Source organism: Hevea brasiliensis, chromosome 16 (assembly GCF_030052815.1).
Source record: "Hevea brasiliensis isolate MT/VB/25A 57/8 chromosome 16, ASM3005281v1, whole genome shotgun sequence".
Classification (NCBI taxonomy): domain Eukaryota; kingdom Viridiplantae; phylum Streptophyta; class Magnoliopsida; order Malpighiales; family Euphorbiaceae; genus Hevea; species Hevea brasiliensis.
This window is the reverse complement of record NC_079508.1, coordinates 22,505,186-22,528,532: the sequence shown is the minus strand read 5'-3', so window position 1 is coordinate 22,528,532 and position 23,347 is coordinate 22,505,186. Positions and strand designations below refer to the sequence as shown.

At 36.4% G+C, this 23,347-nt stretch overlaps 1 protein-coding gene across 1 annotated transcript in view; it reads right to left on the bottom strand.

Moving 5' to 3' along the window:
- The window catches only part of LOC110667227 (rhodanese-like domain-containing protein 8, chloroplastic), a 53,589-nt gene extending 31,307 nt beyond the window's left edge, over positions 1 to 22,282 (bottom strand). The window contains 5 exon segments of the mRNA XM_058138299.1: positions 9,050 to 9,141; positions 10,852 to 11,014; positions 14,064 to 14,213; positions 21,581 to 21,634; positions 21,890 to 22,282. Coding sequence (XP_057994282.1) covers positions 9,050 to 9,141; positions 10,852 to 11,014; positions 14,064 to 14,213; positions 21,581 to 21,634; positions 21,890 to 22,192 — 762 coding nt within the window. The 5' untranslated portion in view covers positions 22,193 to 22,282.
- Between the last annotated feature and the right edge of the window lie 1,065 nt (positions 22,283 to 23,347).

Sequence of the window (23,347 nt, the reverse complement as noted above, 5' to 3'; positions counted from 1 at the left end):
GATTATTTTGTTGCTGTCAGCACTTTGGATTAGCGTTTCGGTTAGTTTTCTTTGTCTCAACAAATGGCAGACAATAAGAATGTTATTTCTGATGTGATTCCGATGATGACTAAGATCACGGAACACAAACTTAATGGTTCGAATTATCTGGAGTGGAGTAAGATCATAAGGTCTATTTGCGTAGCATTGATAAGGATGATCACCTTACTAAAGATCCACCTCGATGATACACAACAAACTTGGCTAAGGGAGGATGCTCGGTTGTTTTTGCGGCTTGAACTCGATTCACGGTGAGGTAATTAGTTTAATTAATCAGTGAATTTGTTAAGGAATTGATGGATTACTTAGATTTTACGTGATTCAGTAAAGGGAATATCTCCGTATTTATGATGTTTGTAAGGCATTCTACCGTCTCGAGAAAGAGAATAAGTCTCTCACGGCTTATTTTATGGATTTTAAGCGGGTATATGAGGAACTTAATGTATTGTTGCCTTTTAGTTACGATGTGAAAGTTCAAGAGCCCAACGGAGCAACTGGTTGTCATGAGTTTTCTTGCAGCCTTCCTTGAGTATGAGATCGCTAAATCTCGATTCTTTCGATTACGAGATTTCCTCTTTGCATGAAACATTCACATGGGTCCTTCGTGCAGAGTATCCAATCTTCACACTGCCCGGTAGTGCTCTTATTAGCCGTAATCCAAATGGACAACAGGGTAATAGAAGAGGAAGTAGAGGAGGAATTACAGGCAACAAAAGTAATCAGCGTAATGGAGAGGCTAGTTCTAATCAGGACTCAAGAGGAGTCATTTGTTATTATTGTCATGAGCCTGGCCATACAAAATATAATTGTCCGCAACTTCAGAGGAAAAATCAGCGATCACATATGGCAAATATGGCAGCAGAGGATTCTACAGTATCTTCCTCTGAGAAAACTGTTTTGGTATCCGCAGAGGATTTTGCACAGTTTTCCCAGTATCAGGCATCTCTAAAGCCTACCAGTTCCCCTATCACTGCGATCGCTGAGTCAGGTAAATCCACTACATGCCTTGTGTCTTCCTCATCCAAATGGGTTATTGATTCTGGTGCAACAGATCACATGACAGGTAATTCTAGTCTTCTATCTGCTTTTCAGTCTAATCCCACTTCCTCTACTGTTACTTTAGCTGATGGTTCTACTTCTTGTGTCATGGGTTCTGGAACTGCGAATCCGACTTCGTCAATTTCTTTGTCATCTGTTTTGTGTCTACCAAATTTCTCTTTTAATCTACTTTCTGTTAGTAAACTTACTCGTACCTTAAATTGTTCTATTTCCTTTTTTTCTGATCAGTGTTTGTTTCAGGATCTTACGACGAAGCAGATTATTGGTAGAGGACGTGAGTCAGGTGGTCTCTACATTCTGGAAAATCATGTACCGCGGTCGCTTGTTTGCTCCAGTACCTTAACACCTCTTGAAGCTCATTGTAGATTGGGTCATCCTTCTTTGTCTACCATGAAGAAGTTGTGTCCTCAGTTTCAGTCTTTATCAGTACTAGAATGTGAGTCGTGTCAGTTTGCAAAACATCATCGTTTGCCTTCTGTGTCTAGAGTCAATAAACGGGCTTCATCCCCTTTTGAGTTAGTTCATTCTGATGTTTGGGGTCCTTGTTCTGTTACTTCTAAAACTGGATTTCGTTATTTTGTTACTTTTGTTGATGATTACTCTCGTGTTACCTGGTTATATTTAATGAAGAATCGTTCTGAGTTGTTTTCTATCTTTTGTGCCTTTTGTAATGAAATCAAAACTCAATTTAATATTTCTGTGCGCATATTAAGAAGTGACAATGCTAAAGAATATTTTTCAGCATTCTTCATCAGTCTTCCTGTGTGGATACCCCATCCCAAAATGGCGTGGCCGAAAGAAAAAATCGGCATCTTCTTGAGGTAACTCGTGCTCTTCTTTTTCAGATGAAAGTTCCTAAACACTTTTGGGCGGATGCAGTTTCTACGGCATGTTTTTTGATCAATCGTATGCCTTCTTACATCCTTAATGGGGATATTCCTTATCGCTTAGTTCCTACAAAATCTTTATTTCCTGTTGAACCCCGTATTTTTTGTTGTACTTGTTTTGTACGTGATGTTCGTCCGCAGGTTACTAAATTGGATCCAAAGTCTCTCAAATGTGTCTTCCTTGGGTACTCCCGGATCCAAAAAGGGTACCGTTGTTTCTCTCCTACTCTTAATCGTTATCTTGTTTCTGCAGATGTCACATTTTTTGAGTCCACTCCATTTTTTTCTCAATCATCTGTGTATGAGAGTCAGGGGGAGGAAGATGATATCTTAATATATACTGTCCAACCAATGTCTAGTCCTCTCTCACAGTCTATTTCTTCCGTCTCTAGACCTACTCGGCCTCCCGTTGTTCATATTTATTCCAGGAGATTGGAGATTCCTGACTCAGATCCTCCACCAGCTACTTCGTTGGGAGATCCTGTACCTCATACTGATCATGATTCTGATCTAGACTTACCCATTGCTCTTCGTAAAGGTAAACGTTCATGTACTTACTCTATCTCTTCTTTTGTTTCTTATAATCAATTGTCTTCTTGTTCTCGGTGTTTTGTTACTTCTTTAGACTCTGTTCCCATCCCTAATACTGTTGGTGAGGCACTGTCTCATCTTGGCTGGTGTGCTGCTATGAAAGAGGAAATGGAGGCTTTAGATGCTAATGGTACATGGGAACTGTTGCCTTTGCCCACTGGTAAGAAAGCTATTGGTTGCAAATGGGTATTTACAGTTAAGGTAAATCATGATGTTTATGTGGCTATATTAAAAGCTCGCCTTGTAGGAAAAGGATATGCTCGGACATATGGGGTTGATTACTCGACACTTTTTCTCCGTAGCTAAACTTACTGCTCGCTTGTTTATCTCTTTAGCACTACATATGATTAGCCCTGCACCAATTGGATATCAAGAATGCCTTCCTTCATGGTGATCTTCAGAGGAGGTGTATATGGAGCAACCACCGGGTTTGTTGCTCGGGGAGTTGGGTAAAGTTTGTAGGCTTCTAAGTCTCTTTATGGCTTGAAACAAAGTCCTAGGGCCTGGTTTGGGAGATTCATGAAGCAAGACAGAATTTGGTATGCAAAAGAGTAAGTGTGATCACTCGATTTTATAAGCAACTGAGGTGGTCTAATTCTCCCGGTAGTCTATGTGGATGACATTATCATCACCGGGAGTGACTCTGCAGTATTTCATCTCTTAAAACCTTCCTCCAAACCAGCTGGACCAAAGACTTGGGATTATTAAAGTATTTTTGGGTATTGAAGTTATGAAAAGTAAGAAGGGTATTTTCTTGTATCAAAGAAAATATGTACTTTATATATTGACATAGACAGGAAAATTAGTTGCTAACCAATGAAGTGCATCAATGACTCCAAATTTACAACTGATATCAGTGCATAGTGAGTTGTTTGAAGATCCAGAGATACAGAGATTGGTAGGAAAATTGAACTACCTTCATCACTCGTCCCGACATTGCTTATGCCGTTAGTGTGGTAAGTCGCTTTATGTCTTCCCAACCGTTGCTCATTGGGAAGCCTTGGGACATATATTGTTCTATCTTAATGGAGATCCATGAAGATGTTTGTTATATGTTAATCATGTGCATTTAAATGTTGAATTTTTTTCAGATGCCGATCGAAATGGATCTAAGTTTGATAGGAGGTCAACCATCGGATATTGCGCTTTTTGTTGGAGGAAATTTGGTGTCTTGGAAAAGCAAGAAGCGAGTGTAGTTTCTCGATCTAGTGCTGAATCCGAATACAGAGCCATGGCACAATCAAGATGTGAGGTAATGTGGATATTTCAATTACTAGATGAGACAGTTTTAAGACCCCGCTCGCGAAATTGTGGTGTGATAATCAAGCTGCTCTCCATATTGCTTCTAATCCGGTATTTCATGAGCGGACCAAACATATTGAGATTGATTGTCACTTTGTTCGTGAAAAGATTCAACAACAGATCATCTCAACAGGACATATCAAAACTGGAGAGCAGTTAAGAGATATTTTCACAAAAGCTCTGAATGGAGCTAGGATTGACTACATTTGTAACAAGTTGGGCATGATTAACATCTATGCTCCAACTTGAGGGGGAGTGTTATGGAAAGTCAATCATTATATTATTTCTGTGTATATTCTGTATTCTGTATTCCTATTTAGGATTTCTTATTTAGGATTTCTTCCTAATTAGTATAACACAATTATAGGAATCAATTGTATATAAATACCCATGTACAGATTAATTGAAATATATGAGAATCATCTCTTTCTACAGTGAGCAAATGGCTGTTATAAGTTTTCTTGCTGGTTTACCCTTAGAATATGAAACTGTTAAATCGCAAATTCTCTCTGGCTCTGAGATTTCCTCTCTTCGTGATACTTTTACACGTGTCCTTCGTACAGAAAGCATTCACAACCTACTACTAGTGCCCTTATTAGTCGAAATATAAGTGGACAGAGGATATAGAGGAGGGGTTACTACCAACAGAAACAATCAACGTAATGTGGAGGCTAGTTCTAATCAGGACATAGGAGGAGTTATTTGTTATTATTGCCATGAGCCTGGACACACAAAACGTAACTATTTGAAGCTTCAAAGGAGAAATCAGCGATCCCAGGTGGCAAATATGGTAACAGAAAATCCTACAGTGTCTTCTACCTCTGAGAAAACTATCTCAACGTCTGCAGAAGAATTTGCACAGTTCTCCCAGTATCAGGCATCTACCAATTCCTCAATCACTGCTATCGTTGAGTCAGGTAAATCCACTACATGCTTTGTGTCCTCCTCGTCCAAATGGGTCATTGATTCTGGTGCTACAGATCATATCATATGTAATTCTGGTCTTTTATCTGATTTTCAGTCTTTTACTACTCCTTCCACAGTTACTTTAGCTATGGATCTACTTCGCATGTCATTGGTTCTAGAACTATGAATCCAACCACATCCATATCTTTGTCCTTATGTCTACCTAACTTTTCTTTTAATTTACTCTCTGTTAGTAAACTCACTCGAAACTTAAATTGTTCTATTTTCTTTTTTCCTGACCATTGTTTGTTTTAGGATCTTATGATGAAGAATTTTATTGGTAAAGGCATGAGTCAGGTGGCCTTTACATCCTTGATAAATGTGAACCATGATCTATTGCTGGCTCCAGTACCTCAACTCCCCTTTTGCCCACTGCTAAGAAGGCTATTGGATGCAAATGGGTTTTTTCAGTAAAGACGAATCCTGATGGTTCTATAGCTAGATTGAAAGCACACCTTGTAGTCAAAGGATATGCTCAAACATATAGGGTGGATTACTCTGATACTTTTTCTCCTGTAGCTAAACTAGCTTTAGTTCGATTGTTCATCTCCCTAGCAGCTACATATGATTGGCCTTTGCACCAATTAGATATAAAGAATGCCTTTCTTCATGGTGATCTTCAGGAGAAGGTATATATGGAGCAACCACCATGGTTTGTTGCTCAAAGGGGAGTTGGGTAAAGTTTGCAAACTTCGAAAGTCTCTTTATGGCTTGAAACAAAGTCCTCGGGCTTGGTTTGGGAGATTCAGTGAAGTAGTACAAGATTTTGGTATGCAAAAGAGTAAGTGCGATCATTCGGTGTTTTATAGGCAGTCTAAGCCTAGCCTCATTTTACTAGTAGTGTATGTTGATGATATGGTTATCACTGGGAGTGATTCTGCAGGTATTTCATCTCTTAAACACTTCCTTCAGACCCAATTTCAAACAAAAGATTTAGGCCCACTCAAATATTTCTTGGATATTGAAGTTATGAGAAGTAAGAAAGGTATCTTCTTGTCTCAACAGAAGTATGTTCTTCTTGATCTACTGACAGAAATTGAAAAATTAGGTGTTCAGCCTTGCAATGCACCAATGACCCCGAATCTCCAACTTAGAGCAGAGGATGGTAAACTATTTGAAGATCCAGAAAAATACAGGAGGTTGGTAGGTAAATTGAACTACCTTACAATAACTCGTCCTGATATTGCATATTCAGTCAATGTGGTAAGTCAGCTTATGTCCTCTCCAACTATTGCTCATTGGGAAGCTTTGGGACAAATTTTGTGTTATTTGAAGGGAGCTCCAGGGCGAGACTTATTATATAGTAATCATAGGCATTTAAACGTTGAATACTTTTCAGATGCAGACTGGACAAATTCTAAGGCTGATAGAAAATCAACTACCAGATATTGTGTTTTTGTTGGAGGTAATTTGGTGACAGAGAAGTAAGAAACAGAGTGTAGTCTCGCAATCTAGTGCTGAATCGGAATACAGAGCTATGGCACAATCAGTGTGTAAAATAGTGTGGATACTTCAATTATTAGATAAGGTTGGCCTTAAGACCTCTTTGTCTGCGCAGTTATAGTGTGATAATCAAGCTGCTCTCCATATTGCTTCTAATCCTATGTTCCATGAACAGACCAAGCAATTTGAAATTGATTATCATTTTGTCCGGAAAAAGCTTCAACAAGAGATTATCTCAACACAACACATCAAAACTAGAGAGCAATTAGGAAATTTATTTACAAAAGCTCTAAGTGGAGCTTGGGTTGACTACATCTATAACAAGTTGAGCATGATTAACATCTATGCTCCAACTTGAGGGGGAGTGTTATAGAAGTCTTTGTCAATGAGGGTATAAGTAGAGTTTTAATCCATATAGAATAAGATATGATTGTATACATATACATATATCTACGTATTAACACCTTTGAATATATGAAAAATACCTGATTTACACCTGCTAAGGGGCATTTGGGGACTTATAGAACCTATAGAAGGCTGGTGGCAAATCTTTTCCTTTGAATGACGAGATGAGTGCAGCCGTTTTAGCCAAGTAACTCATATGCCAACAAAATAAATACATGACTACTTGTCCTGCGGGGTTGCTCCAACCACTTCCTATTCCATCTGTTGTATGGTCAAAAATCTTTATGGATTTTATTACTGGATTGCCCAGATCTTATGGAATTGATTGCATTCTTGTTGTCGTTGATAGACTCTCTAAATATGGTCATTTTATTAGATTGAAGCATCCTTTTATAGCAAAGATAATGGCGGAGATTTTTACCAAGGAAATTGTTCGGTTACATGGCATGCCAGAGTCAATTGTGAGTGATAGAGATCCTCTTTTTCTTAGCAATTTCTGGCAAGAATTGTTCAGATTGCAAGGCACCACTCTCCGCATGAGCACCGCCTACCATTCAAAAACAAATGGACAAACTGAAGTTTTAAATCGCTGCCTTGAAACTTATCTGCGTTGTTTTACATCGGAGTAACAGAAGCATTGGAGTAAATGGTTGTATTGAGCTGAATATTGTTTTAATACTAGTTTCCATACCGCTACAAGAATGACCCCATTCCAAGTTATGTGTGGAATATGTCCTTCTACTCCAAAGTTCATGCCAGGAGAAACAAAAGTGGAGGCAGTAGCTCAAGAGCTTATGGATCGTGATCCTATGTTGAGGCAATTGCAATACAATATCCAACGAGCATGACAAAGAATGGTGAAGGCAGCTAATGTTTATCATCGAGAGGTAACTTTTGAGATTAGTAAATCTGTTTTTTTGAAATTTTGACCCCATAGACAACTAACATCTCATTCTTAGGTAGCTCCAAAATTAGCTGCTCGATACTATGGACCATTTAAGATTGTGGGAAAAATTGGATTTGTTGTGCGTAAACTGCAATTACCAACCGAAGCTCACATCGATCTTATTTTCCATGTATCTCAGTTAAAAAAGGCAGTGGGGAATCATGATTTTGTAATTGAATTACCCGTGATATGATTGTTGATGAACCATTTATTGAACCAAAACAAATCTTGAAGCAGAGAGTCATTCGAGGTCAGCATTCTTCTATTACTCAGGTTTTGGTTCAATGGAAAGGTAAATCTGTAGATGAGGCTACTTGGATGAATTTAATTGATTTTAGAAACCAGTTCCCAACATACAGCCTCGAGGACAAGGCTGTGCTTTATGAGGGCAGCAATGATATGGATAGTGCAGGCCAGGCGTGTGTGGGAACTAATGGGCCTGCAAAGCTGAGAGTATATACAAGAAGAAGATCCAAGAAAGTTGTAAAGAATTCTGAAAAGGGAAACGTTGCTGAGCTGGATAAAAGAATGGGTGCTATTTCATGTGCTGGAGAACCTATAAATAACTGACCCAGAGAGCAAGGCGAGCTTGAGTAGTCTGTTATGTGTTTTGGCTTTTGCTGGGACCAAGGGACTTAAAGTGTATTCCCTGGTTTGATATATTGGCTATTGTAACAAGATTGCTGTTTATTCCTGTTCCATTAATGCAAAATGCCTTCCTCTCTTCTTAATTCTTGTTTTTTTCTTTTAATTTAAGCTCTTTCCTCTATCAGCATCACAATCCCAAGAGATATATCATCCAACTTGCAACACATCTTGATTTTCAAGAATCCCTTATAAATTCAGCCACATGGACACAAGCACATGAAGCAATCAACTCAGTTTTTTAATTAGAAACATCTAATGAAAAATTCTAAGACCAAATTTTAGGAATAAAAGAAATTAAAATGCTAGAACAAAGTGAGCCCAGCAATGAAGGAAGCAAGACATGCTCTTTCCTATGCTATTTTCAGGTTTTGGTGGTTGTTATCCAATAACTCAAACAAAAATTATTGAGTTTTTTTTCCTTTTTTAAGAGAAAGCAGGTTGCCACAAGTGAAAACCACAAAACTAGCTTTTACCTTTTCATCAAGCTGAAGCCGTTTTTCACACATATAATTTTTTAGCTACTGGACATGGGCAACCACCAAAAAAAGACAAAATACCAACCAGACCCTGAATAAAGGGACAGCCTAAGATCAACAGTATCATCTTTCATTATAACCATAGGTGAAGTGAATACAATAGTTTTCACCCCAAGATTTTCAGATTCCAAAATAAATAAATAAATAATAAAAAGCATCAATGGATCATCAATGAGCTCAATCTTCTGCACTGATGATTTGATCACACATTAATAAACTGATCATACCTCCCTATTGGATAGTCCACAAGAAGTGCTCCTGAAGCAATCTGTATCAGGTCGCTGGGCCCCAACGAAATGACCAATGTCCCACTCATAGCCTGATACAAAGAATAATAACAGCAGGACTTGCGATAACTAAATTATGGCTGAATGCTGCATATATATAAATGAGTAAAATCCACATCCTAAAATATTTGATTTAAATGGAATGATAACATGCAATGACAACTGAATATTATAGCTAGTATTTTAGCTAAGAATGAAAAGGGAAGAGATATAAAATCAAGATCTTCATGAGATACAAGTGCAAGCATGTTTAAGAGATTTAAAATATTAGATTTCAAGCCACCAATTCAACTCTAGGCTTGAGTAACTGAGCTGCAAAGCCAAATTCATATCAAAAGAAACCAACATATACACCATTCATGAATCTCATTGGCTGAAGATTTTAAATAACAGAAACAGAAAAATTTTGGAATCAAAACTAATGTCACAGATTCGGGCTAAATCATACCAAATCAGATCAAATTGGCTGCCACTATCATAAATTATTTTACAAATTTAGCAAAAATGTCCGAAATCAACACTAAAGAAGAATTTAACAAATATCAATATAATCTTATACATATAATAATTGACAAGAAAGTCAAATTGGTAACTTATTACAAGAGTTAGCTTTCAGTATATATATATATATATATTGTGAAATTATTAAAAATAAGCAAACAATAAAAGAAATTGCCCATGTCAAATTTATGTTCACCAGTTGATTGAAATTTTTTAAATTTCACCTATCCAATTAAAGTTTAGTGACTTAATTGTAATAAATTGATCTTTTCGTGACCTCAATAAAATTTAATGACCATTAGTGCAATTTTCCTTGTTTCATTTAAAGTTTTACATGTTGAAGTGTATTGTAATCAAGACATTGTAATTGTTGCAACCAAATCAAAATAAAAATGCTTATCAAAATGAACATGGTTGAGAGAAAATCCATACATCTTTCAGCCTTCAATAATTCAAGCAAAACATTGATAACATTAAGCAATTGAATCTCCAAACCTTCAATGCCTACTCTACAAATTTACATTTATTTTATTTATTAGCTAAACTATCATTTAGGAGAGTCCATATGATGCATCCTACATCGGTTAGCAAGGGAGATCTTAGGTGTTATACATATGGGTTCGCAACCCTCTCCTTACGAGCTAGCATTTGAGGTAGAGATATAATTGTTGGGTCCGCATCATTTGGTATCAGAGCTTCTTCTTGTATGGTCGGTGGCCCATATATAAAAGTTCCCTAACATATGAATAGGTCAGGGTTCAATATAATCACGGTTTCTTCACGAGGATGTTCAATGTAAAGGGGTTGAGAATAATGCATACCACATTAGTTAGCAAGGGAGATCTTGGGTGTCATATTTATGGGTTCGCAACCCTCCCCTTCCGAGCTAGCTTTTGAGGTGGAGATATGGTTGTTGGGTCCATATCATTTATTCTTGGTTTTCTATCACTTGTTGATATTAGATCAAGTTTAGTCATTAGAAGAAATCATGATTTTGCTTGGTTTTCCATCACAAGTTGGTGTTGGATTAAGTAAGTATTTGGTGTTTGAATCTATTTTAGAGCAATCATGAGAATACACTAAATTGATTGTAGATTTCAAGACGAAGTCCTCTAAAGTTTGCATCATCATAAGAAAACATTACACGTGCAAAAATAAAAATGAGCGAGAGAGAACAATGAACAATAGCACATTCATATCGAGACTCCAAGCTAGAACAAAGTTTAAGAAAGAAAAATTACCATTTCTTACATCCAATAGAACATAATTTGAACCAATGGCTGAATTTGACATCCCAACAATTTCATGTACTGCTTCTAATCTTTTTCTCCACTCAAATGGTGTTAGAGGCGTTGCTCTCATAGAAGGATTCAACAAAGGAAGATGTGAAATGCTTCCTTCCAACTGATGAAGAAAGAATAGCAGCAAAATGAATGTGTACGCTCACGCAAACATATAAATTGAAAAACTTCCACAAGGCAAAAAGATATGAAAAATATGCATTTTTTTTGGGGTCCATGATTTCCCAATAGAAAACATTGTCGATAAATTTCATGAAAAAATTTTGGCCAAAAGCTTATTTTTGGCCCTTGAAGTTATGGCCAAAAGTCAATCAAGCCTTAAAACAATTTTTCTAGCCAATCAAGCCTTTTAGTTTTAATTTTTTATTAATTAAGTCTAAATTTAAACAGCATTATTTAACACCATTAATATATTGGTGACGTAATTTTATGAGACCCATAAAAAAATAAAATGTTAATATAAAAATTTTTCAAGCATTTAAAAAATTTCTTAAATTCTATCTAATGCAAAAATAATGAAAAAAATTAACCCAACACTGTGAATCAAAAACCATTGGAATCAATAATGAAAGTCTTTGGAAATATTTGGATCTAAACTCACTTGAATTGACAGAAATTATTAAATCTAAACCCACTTGATAAATAATAAAGAGGCTTTGGATCTACAACCACTTCAATCTTTACTATTTATCAATAATGTTTTTATGCGTTTCTCAATAGAGTTCATTCCTAATTTTGCTCTTCCCTTCCCGTTTATGAATAATCCTAATATGTTTTTGCCTTCATTTTCTCTCTTATTGCTTGGCAACACATTGCCCTCAACACTCATTCTCTTAGAGTTCTGAAGAGATCCTTATTCTCATTATAGCCTTCTTAAGCTGAAAGAAAGTCGAGCGAGAACTAAGGTAGTACAAAAAGCAGCAGCAGCAAAATCGTATCTAGCAGTGATTCTTCAAATTGATCACAAATTTTTAGCCCTGTAATTTGGCTTCCGCCATGGTTTTAAATAAGGGCTGTTGAATACAAGTTTTTGAGGGAAGCATTACCATTACCCATGTTAAATAATGACAAAAATAAAATGTTGATAACGTATGTTTCAAAATGCTAACAGCTGTTACTAGTCATTAAGTGAAGATTAATAAGCATTGCTCACATGGGCACAAAGTGCTTTTTATTTTGGAGCCAAGAGGCAAAGAGCTTGTTTTGATTTTGGTTTCTACACTTCCCTTTATGTTTCTATCCAATTTTCACGTCAAATTTTCCATCTTTTACAAATCTTCATTTCTTGAGCTAAGATCATCAATTAGTGAAGGTTTATTTGAAGTGAAGGAGCAATTAATTACACTTTCACATCCATATTTTGCAAAGGGCGAGTTATTTCTTTGTTGTTGGTGCTTCTGCTCATTTGTTAAAGAAAATTATAGTTATTTTAGTTTTAAATTGATTAATGCTAATGATGTCCAGGAATGATGAATTTAATGCATTTATTTAATGTATTTATGTTTATCATTTAATTGTGTATCTTAGTTTTAATTATATTTTTAAATATCTATTCAATTCGTGAACTTTCTATTTTGCAAAAAAAAAAAAAAAATTGCGTAGCAATACATATTATTGCCGTTACAAGCCTGTTTCCATTGCCCGTGAGTACGAACATGGCCACAACCACGATCGTGATTTTCTATGGCTTCCACTCCAGTTGAATTCTCTTGTTTCCATCCCCCCTGAAAAGTAGAGAGCAAAACCCACCAAGCTACAATGTAATATTTTTAGATCTTGAATGCTTTGTGAATTTTATTCTTGGTGCTTAGTGTCCAATCAATTCATTGTCTTCTTTGGAAGCTACAGGATGAGAATTTTGAGAATTTAAAAAATTTATGGGTTGACTTTCAAACGTTTTTGTTTGGTTCCATAAAAAATGACAATTTTGTTCAATGATTTAGATTTTCTGTTATGTTTGATTGTAAGTGATTTAACATAAATTCTTGTAAGCAAATTAATAAATATGTTGGGTTTAGTGGCTATTTCAATTTTGGAAGGAAGTCGAAGAAAGCAGTATAAGATTTTTTCCATTAATTTTCATTCATGTGTACTCAACTCAACTCAACTCAACTAAGCCTTTATCCCAAAAATTTGAGGTCGGCTATATGGATTCGCTTTCTCCACTCTAAACGATTTTGGGTTAAGTCCTCAGAAATGTGTAATGCTTCTAGGTCATGTTGTACTACTCTCCTCCAAGTCAATTTAGGTCTACCCCTTTTTTTCTTTCTATCCTCTAACCTAATGTGCTCTACTTGTCTAACTGGAGCCTCCGTATTTCTACGCTTTACATGACCAAACCACCTCAATTTTCATTCATGTGTGCTATGCACTTTTTATTGATTTTAAAGATTATCATTCTCCATGAGTTTTATGATGTGAGGGTTATTATTATTATTATTATTATTATTATTATTATTATTATTATTATTATTATTATTATTAAATTTTTTGATTCTTTATATAAAGTATTTTTTATTATGTTATGGGTCCCATGTATCTGATTTAGCAGCCATTTTAACATCTATTTGTGTCACATGACTTACATTTTCGACTCAATTAATCAAATTGAAAAGGTAAGAGGTTTGATTGACAACAAAATTTTTTTAAAGGCTTGACAGACATTTGAGTAAAAGTTTAAGGGTGAATTTGAGCCTTTGGCCAAAAATTTTAACAAAGAAGTACTTTCACAAGAGTTTGTTCAAAGGCAACTAATTAATTCTTGTTTCTTCCAAACAGTTACAAAAATGTACTGAAGTGAAGGTAAATTTCCTTTTTTTTTTCTACGGGGCGGGGGGTGGTCAAAGGGGTTAGGTTTGTTGTTATCGTATAAAAAGAGACATAAACTCATACTTAGACAATGCACAAATTCCAAATTTTTTTTTATTTGCATTTTTAGGACAATCATTGCAATGTGATTAATATTTATCTCAAATCATGCAAAAGAACAACCAAAAACTGTGCTTGGTGGGACATCTCTAATATATATATATATGGATATATTTCAATCACCGGGAAAATAGCAACTTTCAAGTAAAGAAGCAATAATCATCACTCTCTAATTTCATTAAAAAGGTGGTCTCCCCCCACAAGATGCAAAAGTTTTTTCTTGCCTGAACCAATGAGGGTTTGTAGCGCAGCTTTAATTTTGGGAAGGCATGCTCATTGTTTGCTGGAGACACTTGAACCAGTACATCAGAAAATCTGAAATCTTCTCTTAACCATTCAACATATGCAAGAGCATCTTTTGATGGTCCACTGAACTGCACATACAGAACATCAGAAGAAAATATTAAGATACAAAGAATTTGCACCTCATGTGACCAGTAGATTTTGTCTTACTCATAAGAACATCCATGCAAAGTTAAAACTGATTTTCCTTTACTTCTCCCTTTTACAAAAGACAAGTTTTATTAATATAAGAAGACATAAATAGTTTCTTGGCTACTAGTGGCAGAAGTTCACTTAACATGATGCTAGATTCATTACTGAGCAAATTCCATTACATCTTAACCTATTGCTTGCAAAACATTTGGCCTCATCTCAGCCACATCAAAATACTCACTTAAACAGATTTAACAATAATTCATCAAAAATCACAAATGTTATGGAAAGTCAATCACTATATTATTTTTCTGTATATTTTGTATTCTGTATTCCTATTTAGGATTTCTTATTTAGGATTTCTTCCTAATTAGTAGAACACAATTATAGGAATCAATTGTATATATATACCCATGTACAGATTAATTGAAATTAATGAGAATCATCTCTTTCTACATGGTATCAGAGCAGGTCATCAATCTAGGGTGACTATTTGTTCTCACTACCCAGCTCAGGAAAGACCTTGGCCGCCGACCGGCAGTTTCAACCCCGATCAACATCGCCTGCGTCGTCTCAACCCCCTCATTCCACCACTGTGTGCTGTTGCCTGATCCAGTATAACCATTAAAGGACTTCTGAGGTTTGGCTCTTAGATCCTATTTTGGTATTTACTTGATTTGTGATTTTGGGTTATTTTCCTGCTATAAGCACTTTGGATTAGCATTTCGGTTAGTTTTCTTTGTCTCAACAAATGGCAGACAATAAGAATGTTATTTCTGATGTGATTCCGGTGATGACTAAGATCACGGAACACAAACTTAATGGTTCGAATTATCTGGAGTGGAGTAAGACTGTTAGGGTCTATTTGCGTAGCATTGATAAGGATGATCACCTTACTAAAGATCCACCCACTGATGATACACGACAAACTTGGCTAAGGGAGGATGCTCGGTTGTTTTTGCAGCTTCGGAACTCGATTCATAGTGAGGTAATTAGTTTAATTAATCACTGTGAATTTGTTAAGGAATTGATGGATTACTTAGATTTTCTCAGATTCGTAAAGGGAATATCTCCGTATTTATGATGTTTGTAAGGCATTCTACCGTCTTTGAGAAAGAGGATAAGCCTCTCACGGCTTATTTTATGGATTTTAAGCGGTATATGAGGAACTTAATGTATTGTTGTCTTTTAGTCACGATGTGAAAGTTCAAAGAGCCCAACGGAGCAATCGATCGTTATGAGTTTTCTTGTGCCTTCCTTCAAAGTATGAGATCGCTAAATCTCGATCCTCTCGATTCGAGATTTCTTCTTTGCATGAAACGTTCACACGGGTCCTTCGTACAGAGAGTGCTCAATCTTCACAGCCTGCCAGTAGTGCTCTTATTAGCCGTAATCCAAATGGACAACAAGGTAATAGAGGAGGAATTACAGGCAAATGTAGTAATCGTAATGGAGAGGCTAGTTCTAATCAGACTCAAGAGGAGTCATTTGTTATTATTGCCATGAGCTTGGCCATACAAAATATAATTGTCCGTAACCAGAGAAAAATCAGCGATCACAAATGGCAAATATGGCGTGAGAGAATTCTACAAGATCTTCCTCCGAGAAAACTATTTTGGTATCTGCAGAGGATTTTGCACAATTTTCCCAAAGATCGTGCATTTCTAAAGCCTACCAGTTCCTATCACATCGCAATCACGAGTCGTAAATCCACTACATGCCTTGTGTCTTCTTCATCCAAATGGGTTATTGATTCAGTGCTGCGAGATCACATGACAGTAATTCTAGTCTTCTATCCGCTACGTCTAATCTCACTTCCTCTCATTACTTTAGCCGATGATTCTACTTCTTGTGTCATAGGTTCGAATGCGAACCCGACTTCCGTCAATTTCTTTGTCTTACATTTTGTGTCTACCAAAATTCTCTTTTAATATACTTTCTGTTAGTAAACTTAATCGTACCTTAAATTGTTCTGTTTACTTTTTCTGACCGGTGTTTGTTTCGAGATCTTACGACGGCGTATTATTGGTAGAGGACGCGAGTCAGGTGGTCTCTACATTCTGGAAAATCATGTACCGCGGTCGCTTGTTTGCTCCAGTACCTTAACACCTCTTGAAGCTCATTGTAGATTGGGTCATCCTTCTTTGTCTACCATGAAGAAGCTGTGTCCTCAATTTCAGTCTTTATCAATACTAGAATGTGAGTCGTGTCAGTTTGCAAAACATCATCGTTTGCCTTCTGTGTCTAGAGTAAATAGACGGGCTTCATCTCCTTTTGAGTTAGTTCATTCTGATGTTTGGGGTCCTTGTTCTGTTATATCTAAAACTGAATTTCGTTATTTTATTACTTTTGTTAATGATTACTCTCGTGTTACCTGGTTATATTTAATGAAGAATCGTTCTGAGTTGTTTTCTATCTTTTGTGCCTTTTGTAATGAAATCAAAACTCAATTTAATATTTTTTGTGCGCATATTAAGAAGTGACAATGCCAAAGAATACTTTTCAGCACAATTTCAGCCTTATATGACACAAAATGGCATTATTCATCAGTCTTCCTGTGTGGATACCCCATCCCAAAATCGCGTGGCCGAAAAAAAAAATCGTCATCTTCTTGAGGTAACTCGTACTCTTCTTTTTCAGATGAAAGTACCTAAACACTTTTAGGCGGATGCAGTTTCTACGGCATGTTTTTTTATCAATCGTATGCCGTCTTCTGTCCTTAATGGGGATATTCCTTATATTACTTTGTTTTCTACAAAATCTTTGTTCCCTATTGAACCCCGTATTTTTTGTTGTACCTGTTTTGTGCGTGATGTTCGTCCACAGGTTACTAAATTGGATCCAAAATCTCTCAAATGTGTCTTCCTTGAGTACTCCCGGCTCCAAAAAGGGTACCGTTGTTTCTCTCCTACTCTTAATCGTTATCTTGTTTCTGCAGATGTCACATTTTTTGAGTCCACTCTATTTTTTCCTCCATCATCTGTGTATGAGAGTCAGGGGGAGGAGGATGATCTCTTAATATATACTGTCCAACCAATGTCTAGTCCTCTCCCACAGCCTGTTCCTTCTGTCTCTAGACTTACTCGACCTCCCGTTGTTCATGTTTATTCCAGGAAATTAGAGATTCCTGACTCAGATCCTCCACCAGCTACTTCGTTGGGAGATCCTGTACCTCATACTGATCATGATTCTGATCTAGACTTACCCATTGCTCTTCGTAAAGGTAAACGTTCATGTACTTACCCTATCTCTTCTTTTGTTTCTTATAATCAATTGTCTTCTTGTTCTCGGTGTTTTGTTACTTCTTTAGACTCCGTTCCTATCCCTAATACTGTTGATGAGTCACTGTCTCATCCTGGCAGGTGTGATGCTATGAAAGAGGAAATGGAGGCTTTAGATGCTAATGGTACATGGGAACTATTGCCTTTGCCCACTGGTAAGAAAGCTATTGGTTGCAAATGGGTATATACAGTAAAGGTAAATCCCGATAGTTCTGTGGCTAGGTTAGAAGCACGCCTTGTAGCAAAAGGATATGCTCAGACATATGGGGTTGATTACTCTAATACTTTTTCTCCTGTAGCTAAACTTACTTCTATTCGCTTGTTTATCTCTTTAGCAGCTACATATGATTGGCCCCTGCATCAATTAGATATCAAGAATGCTTTCCTTCATGGTGATCTTCAGGAGGAGGTGTATATGGAGCAACCACCTGGATTTGTTGCTCAGGGGGAGTTGGCAAAAGTTTGTAGGCTTCGGAAGTCTCTTTATGGCTTGAAACAAAGTCCTAGGGCATGGTTTTGGAGATTCAGTGAAGCAGTACAGGAATTTGGTATGCAAAAGAGTAAGTGTGATCACTCAGTATTTTATAGGCAATCTGAGGCTGGTCTAATTCTCTTGGTAGTCTATGTGGATGACATTGTCATCACTGGGAGTGACTCTGCAGGTATTTCATCTCTTAAAACCTTCTTCCAAACTCAGTTTCAGACCAAAGGCTTGGGATTGTTAAATTATTTCTTGGGTATCGAAGTTATGAGAAGTAAGAAGGGTATTTTCTTGTCTCAAATAAAATATGTCCTCGATCTATTGACAGAGACAGGAAAATTAGGTGCTAAGCCTTGTAGCGCACCAATGACTCCAACTTTACAACTATTAGCAGGGAATAGTGAGTTGTTTAAAGATCCAGAGAGATACAGGAGATTGGTAGGAAAATTGAACTACCTTACAGTCACTCGTCCTGACATTGCTTATGCCGTTAGTGTGGTAAGTCAGTTTATGTCTTCCCCAACTGTTGCTCATTGAGAAGCCTTGGAACAAATCTTGTGTTATCTGAAGGGCGCTCCAGGAAGAGGTTTTCTATATAGTAATCATGGGCATTTGAATGTTGAATGCTTTTCAGATGCCGACTGGGCTGGATCTAAAATTGAAAGGAGGTCAACTACTGGATATTGCGTTTTTATTGGAGGAAATTTGGTGTCTTGGAGAAGCAAGAAGCAGAGTGTAGTTTCTCGATCTAGTGCTGAATCCGAATACAGAGCCATGGCACAATCAGTATGTGAGGTAATGTGGATACTTCAATTACTAGATGAGACAGGTTTTAAGACCTCCCTGCCAACGAAATTGTGGTGTGATAATCAAGCTGCTCTTCATATTGCTTCTAATCCGGTGTTTCATGAGCGGACCAAACATATTGAGATTGATTGTCACTTTATTCGTGAAAAGATTCAACAACAGATCATCTCAACATGACACATCAAAACTGGAGAGCAATTAGGAGATATTTTCACAAAAGCTCTGAATGGAGCTAGGATTAACTACATTTGTAACAAGTTGGGCATGATTAACATCTATGCTCCAACTTGAGGGGGAGTGTTATGGAAAGTCAATCACTATGTTATGGAAAGTCAATCACTATATTATTTCTCTGTATATTTTGTATTTTGTATTCCTATTTAGGATTTCTTCCTAATTAGTAGAACACAATTATAGGAATCAATTATATATATATACCCATGTACAGATTAATTGAAATAAAAATAAGAATTATCTCTTTCTACACTTGAATTTGCCCACAATCCTCATAGTTTGATGATTATCTCCCATTTGTGATCCATTAAATGCATACACAAAAACATGAGCTCCTTTCTCATCAAATACTCTACCAGAATCCACGTCTTTCACTTCCCCTTTTTCTTCATCTCCTTCTAATTCCTGGTTGTGATTATTTGCAATCTCTTGTTTTTACATTAAATCTGTGGTTAACAATTTATTTCCCCTCACATCCAAAACACAATTTGGCACAAGTTCAGATAGTGCTTTATATGGTCTATTATTGTTGCTAAGAGTATTTGGTAAGACCAAAGTTTTGATTGGGTTAGTTAAAAGTCCTACATTTTTTACAGGTCTAAGTATGTAAAGTAGGTAGAATGGTTTGTTTTGGAGTTATGGAGAATGGTCTGGTGTAGGGTTTAAAGGATTGATTCTTAACAGGGAGGGTTGCATCTTGTAATTTGGCAAACGATATGCATGCTGTGTGGAAACAGGATTGAACATCCTGATAGGAAGTTGAATTTCATCCTTCAGTCCTCTACAGAAAAAGTTAAAAGCATACTCTTCTGGCAAAGAGATTTTACTAAGCAAAATATTAAATTAATCTAAGTCTGTAAGTCTCTAGTCTAGTCAGCCCAATGTTTGATAGGTCCACCATAAGATCTTCACAGGCTTTAGATCCAAATCTCACATTCAAGGCTTTCACATAACCTTGCCATTTGGGAATAATTGAGTTACGAACAGATTTGACTTGTCAAATACTGAATTGCAAAGAAATGTGTGGATATTTGAATGGAAATAGAATGGCAAAATGGCTTTAACTATTAATACTTCAACCATTACAGCAATTATTTACTTCCTCTTCTTACTATCTCTATTAAATACTACATAAACAGAAACAAAATGACCAGGAAACCTTCTCCTAAACTAGCAGAGAGCTTGCCCCAGCTATAGCTGCCAAATTAAGAGAATTCTTCACACCCTACTCCTGCTGAAGCAGCTGGTATTTATGGTGGTCTTGGATCACCAATTCTTTTATTACCTCCAGGTGGCAAGACTCCTGCATTTCTCTCTAACAGATTAAATTCTTTGCTAATCTACACCAGATGCATATTTCTAGAGACTTCCTTCCCATTCTCCTCTGCTTTTCTTTCTAATTGTTCTCTCTTCCTTATGTTTCTTCTGTAATACACCCTCAATGGTTTTGGTCCTTGATTCACAACTCCTGGGCTCCTAGCTGAGCTGCTATGTACTTTCCATGTGCATTTGGTGCCATTGTAAGGCACATCCCTCACTCCATGTGAATTGAGTAATAGCCACCTTCAAATCTAACAGGATGTTATCTATTTTGCAAAACTGCTCTGCCCTATAAATTCAGCCATTTAATCATCACCATCAAACTTATGAAACTCAATTCTGGAAAATCTTGAGATCATAACTAGTTCCAGAAAATTGACATGCAGCGCAAAATTTGGCAGTAGAACTAGAATTACTCAAAGTGCTATTGAAGTTACCCCCAACTTAGCCTTCAAGATTGGAAGAAATTATTAACAAGAGCATCTAGATTCTGTAGCTACAAGGATTTCATCACATTTAACAGTCCTTGATTCATGTTCAACAATTCCTAGAAGGTTTGATCTTGTCACTACAGAATCATGACTTGTTTCTTATTGTTTTCAGAGATTAGCAAACTAACTGATTGATCTTGTTTCGTGGCAATATCAGATAGGAGATTTCCTAAGTTCTCCACCATTTTCTTGAGTTTTTGAACTCTTCTGTTCTAAACAATAGAAATTTAAGGTTTGTAAAGATGGAGGGATTAACTGAGTAATTGATTGTTCCTCCACAATGAATTGATAAGTTACAATTAAGCTACATATATGGAGGAATTGGTTACAAAAAATACAGCTAGCTTAACAGAATGCCCAACTAACTGATTCTTTAACAAAATTTCCCACGACTTGTCCAGCTTAGCTAACTAAAAGAATTAAGCATTCCTTGTAAGCATCACGCTGACCTGGACTCTTCTCTACTAATCTTTCAGTATTTAATCACAGCAATAATGCATATTACATATAAACATAGGATAAAGATTATATCATGATAACATTATTATTTAGTAACCATAAAGGGTCAAAGAAAAACACAGCTTATGGAACAAAACACATGATGACCCATTGAATCAGAAGTTATAAATAGATTAGATGATCAAGGCAGCAAAATATAGTGACCAGAGAAAATAAAAACTCAGAAATATTACCTGGGCATTAATCCCTTGTTCATTCAGATATATTCGACCATGGATGTCAAGACCCTGATCACAGAAATATGCAGAAAGGTTCTCTCAAGTAAAAAATAACCATTAAAATCTGAGCAAACAGAAATTGATAGGCTTTTGCTTTCTAAATAGTTGCATTCCATCTTAAAAGAATTTCACATTTGCGGAGATTATTAGAAATTTTAAATTTATGAAATATAATATGTCCAAAGTGAAGACCAAATTCACATTGTATGACCAATGAGAGAAAAAAGCAATTAATTTAAAAAAAATTGAAAATTAGTGAAAAACCTTCAAGAAAGAGAGATGCTTGGCAACTTCTGCATGAGGATTTTCGATAAACACAAACCGGTAAAAATTCACAACCACGAAATCATCTGAAGGCACTGCCACACTGAAATTCGAAAAAATTGCGAAATTTCGATTCCTCTTCTTCTTCTTCAGCTCTGCTTGATTATATTTTGAGCGGCTAGGAGAAGTTAGAGTAAAATAGACTTTGGAATCGAAAGAAGAGTTGTTAGCAAGAGAAATCCTATATCTGCTAGTAATGGTAGCGGAGAAAGGAGCCGAGAGATGGGCACAGCAAACCATCATCCTCTCCCGGTACCACCCAGTCCCAGTAACTGCATCCTCTATGCAGAATATAAAATAGCCTGTTGGAAAATAAATAATCAGTCTGTCCAAATCTTTTAATTAATCATAATTTTTAAATTTGAAAAAATTTTATTCGAAATCCTAATTTCAGTTTGGAAGTTTTGACTTTTACTGTTAGCCACCACGTAGAAAGCAAATGGAGCGACAAGTCAATTTTTTTTTATGTAATTCATCTCTGGCTCGTCTCTCTCTCTCCTTCCCCTCTGGCGCTGTCCCTCTCGTGAAAAATTATAAACATCAAATATACTGACAATGAAAAATACAAACCATAAAAAAGTTTGAGAGGAGTATATGAAAAAAAACAAAAAGAATGGTTTGAGAAAGAAGAAAATATGTTACTGGCAGGGGCGAAGTCAAGAAATTTTTATTGAAAGAGCCAAAAATAATACATTGATGATATATATATATATATATAAACTCAACTCAACTAAGCCTTTATCCTAAAAATTTGGAGTCGGCTATATGGTTTCACTTTTTTCACTCTGAACGATTTTGGGTTAAATGCTCAGAAATGTGTAATGCTTCTAGGCATGTTGTACTGCTCTCTTCCAAGTCAATTTAAGTCTACCCTTTTTTTTCTTTCTATCCTCTAATCTAATGTGCTCTACTTGTTTAACTGGAGCCTCCGTATGTCTACGCTTCACATGACCAAACCACCTCAATCTCCCTTCTCTCAACTTATCTTCAATTGGCACCACTCCTACCTTTTCTCTAATACTTTCATTACGGAATTTATCTAGTCTAGTATGGCCACTCATCCACCTTAACATTCTCATATCTGCAACTCTTATCTTAAATGCATATGACTCTTTCAGTGCCTAACACTCACTACCATATAACATAGCCGGTCGTATGGCTGTACGGTAAAATTTTCCTTTCAATTTATTGGGAATCTTACGATCACATAAAACTCTCGTGGCACGTCTCCACTTCAACCATCCGGCTTTAATTCTATGACTAACATCCTCCTCACATCCCCCATCTACTTGAAAGACTGAGCCTAGATATTTAAAGTGATTACTTTGGGGTAGTATCACTGCATTCAAACTAACTCCTACCCTATCACTAGTTTGCCCTTCACTGAACTTGCAATGC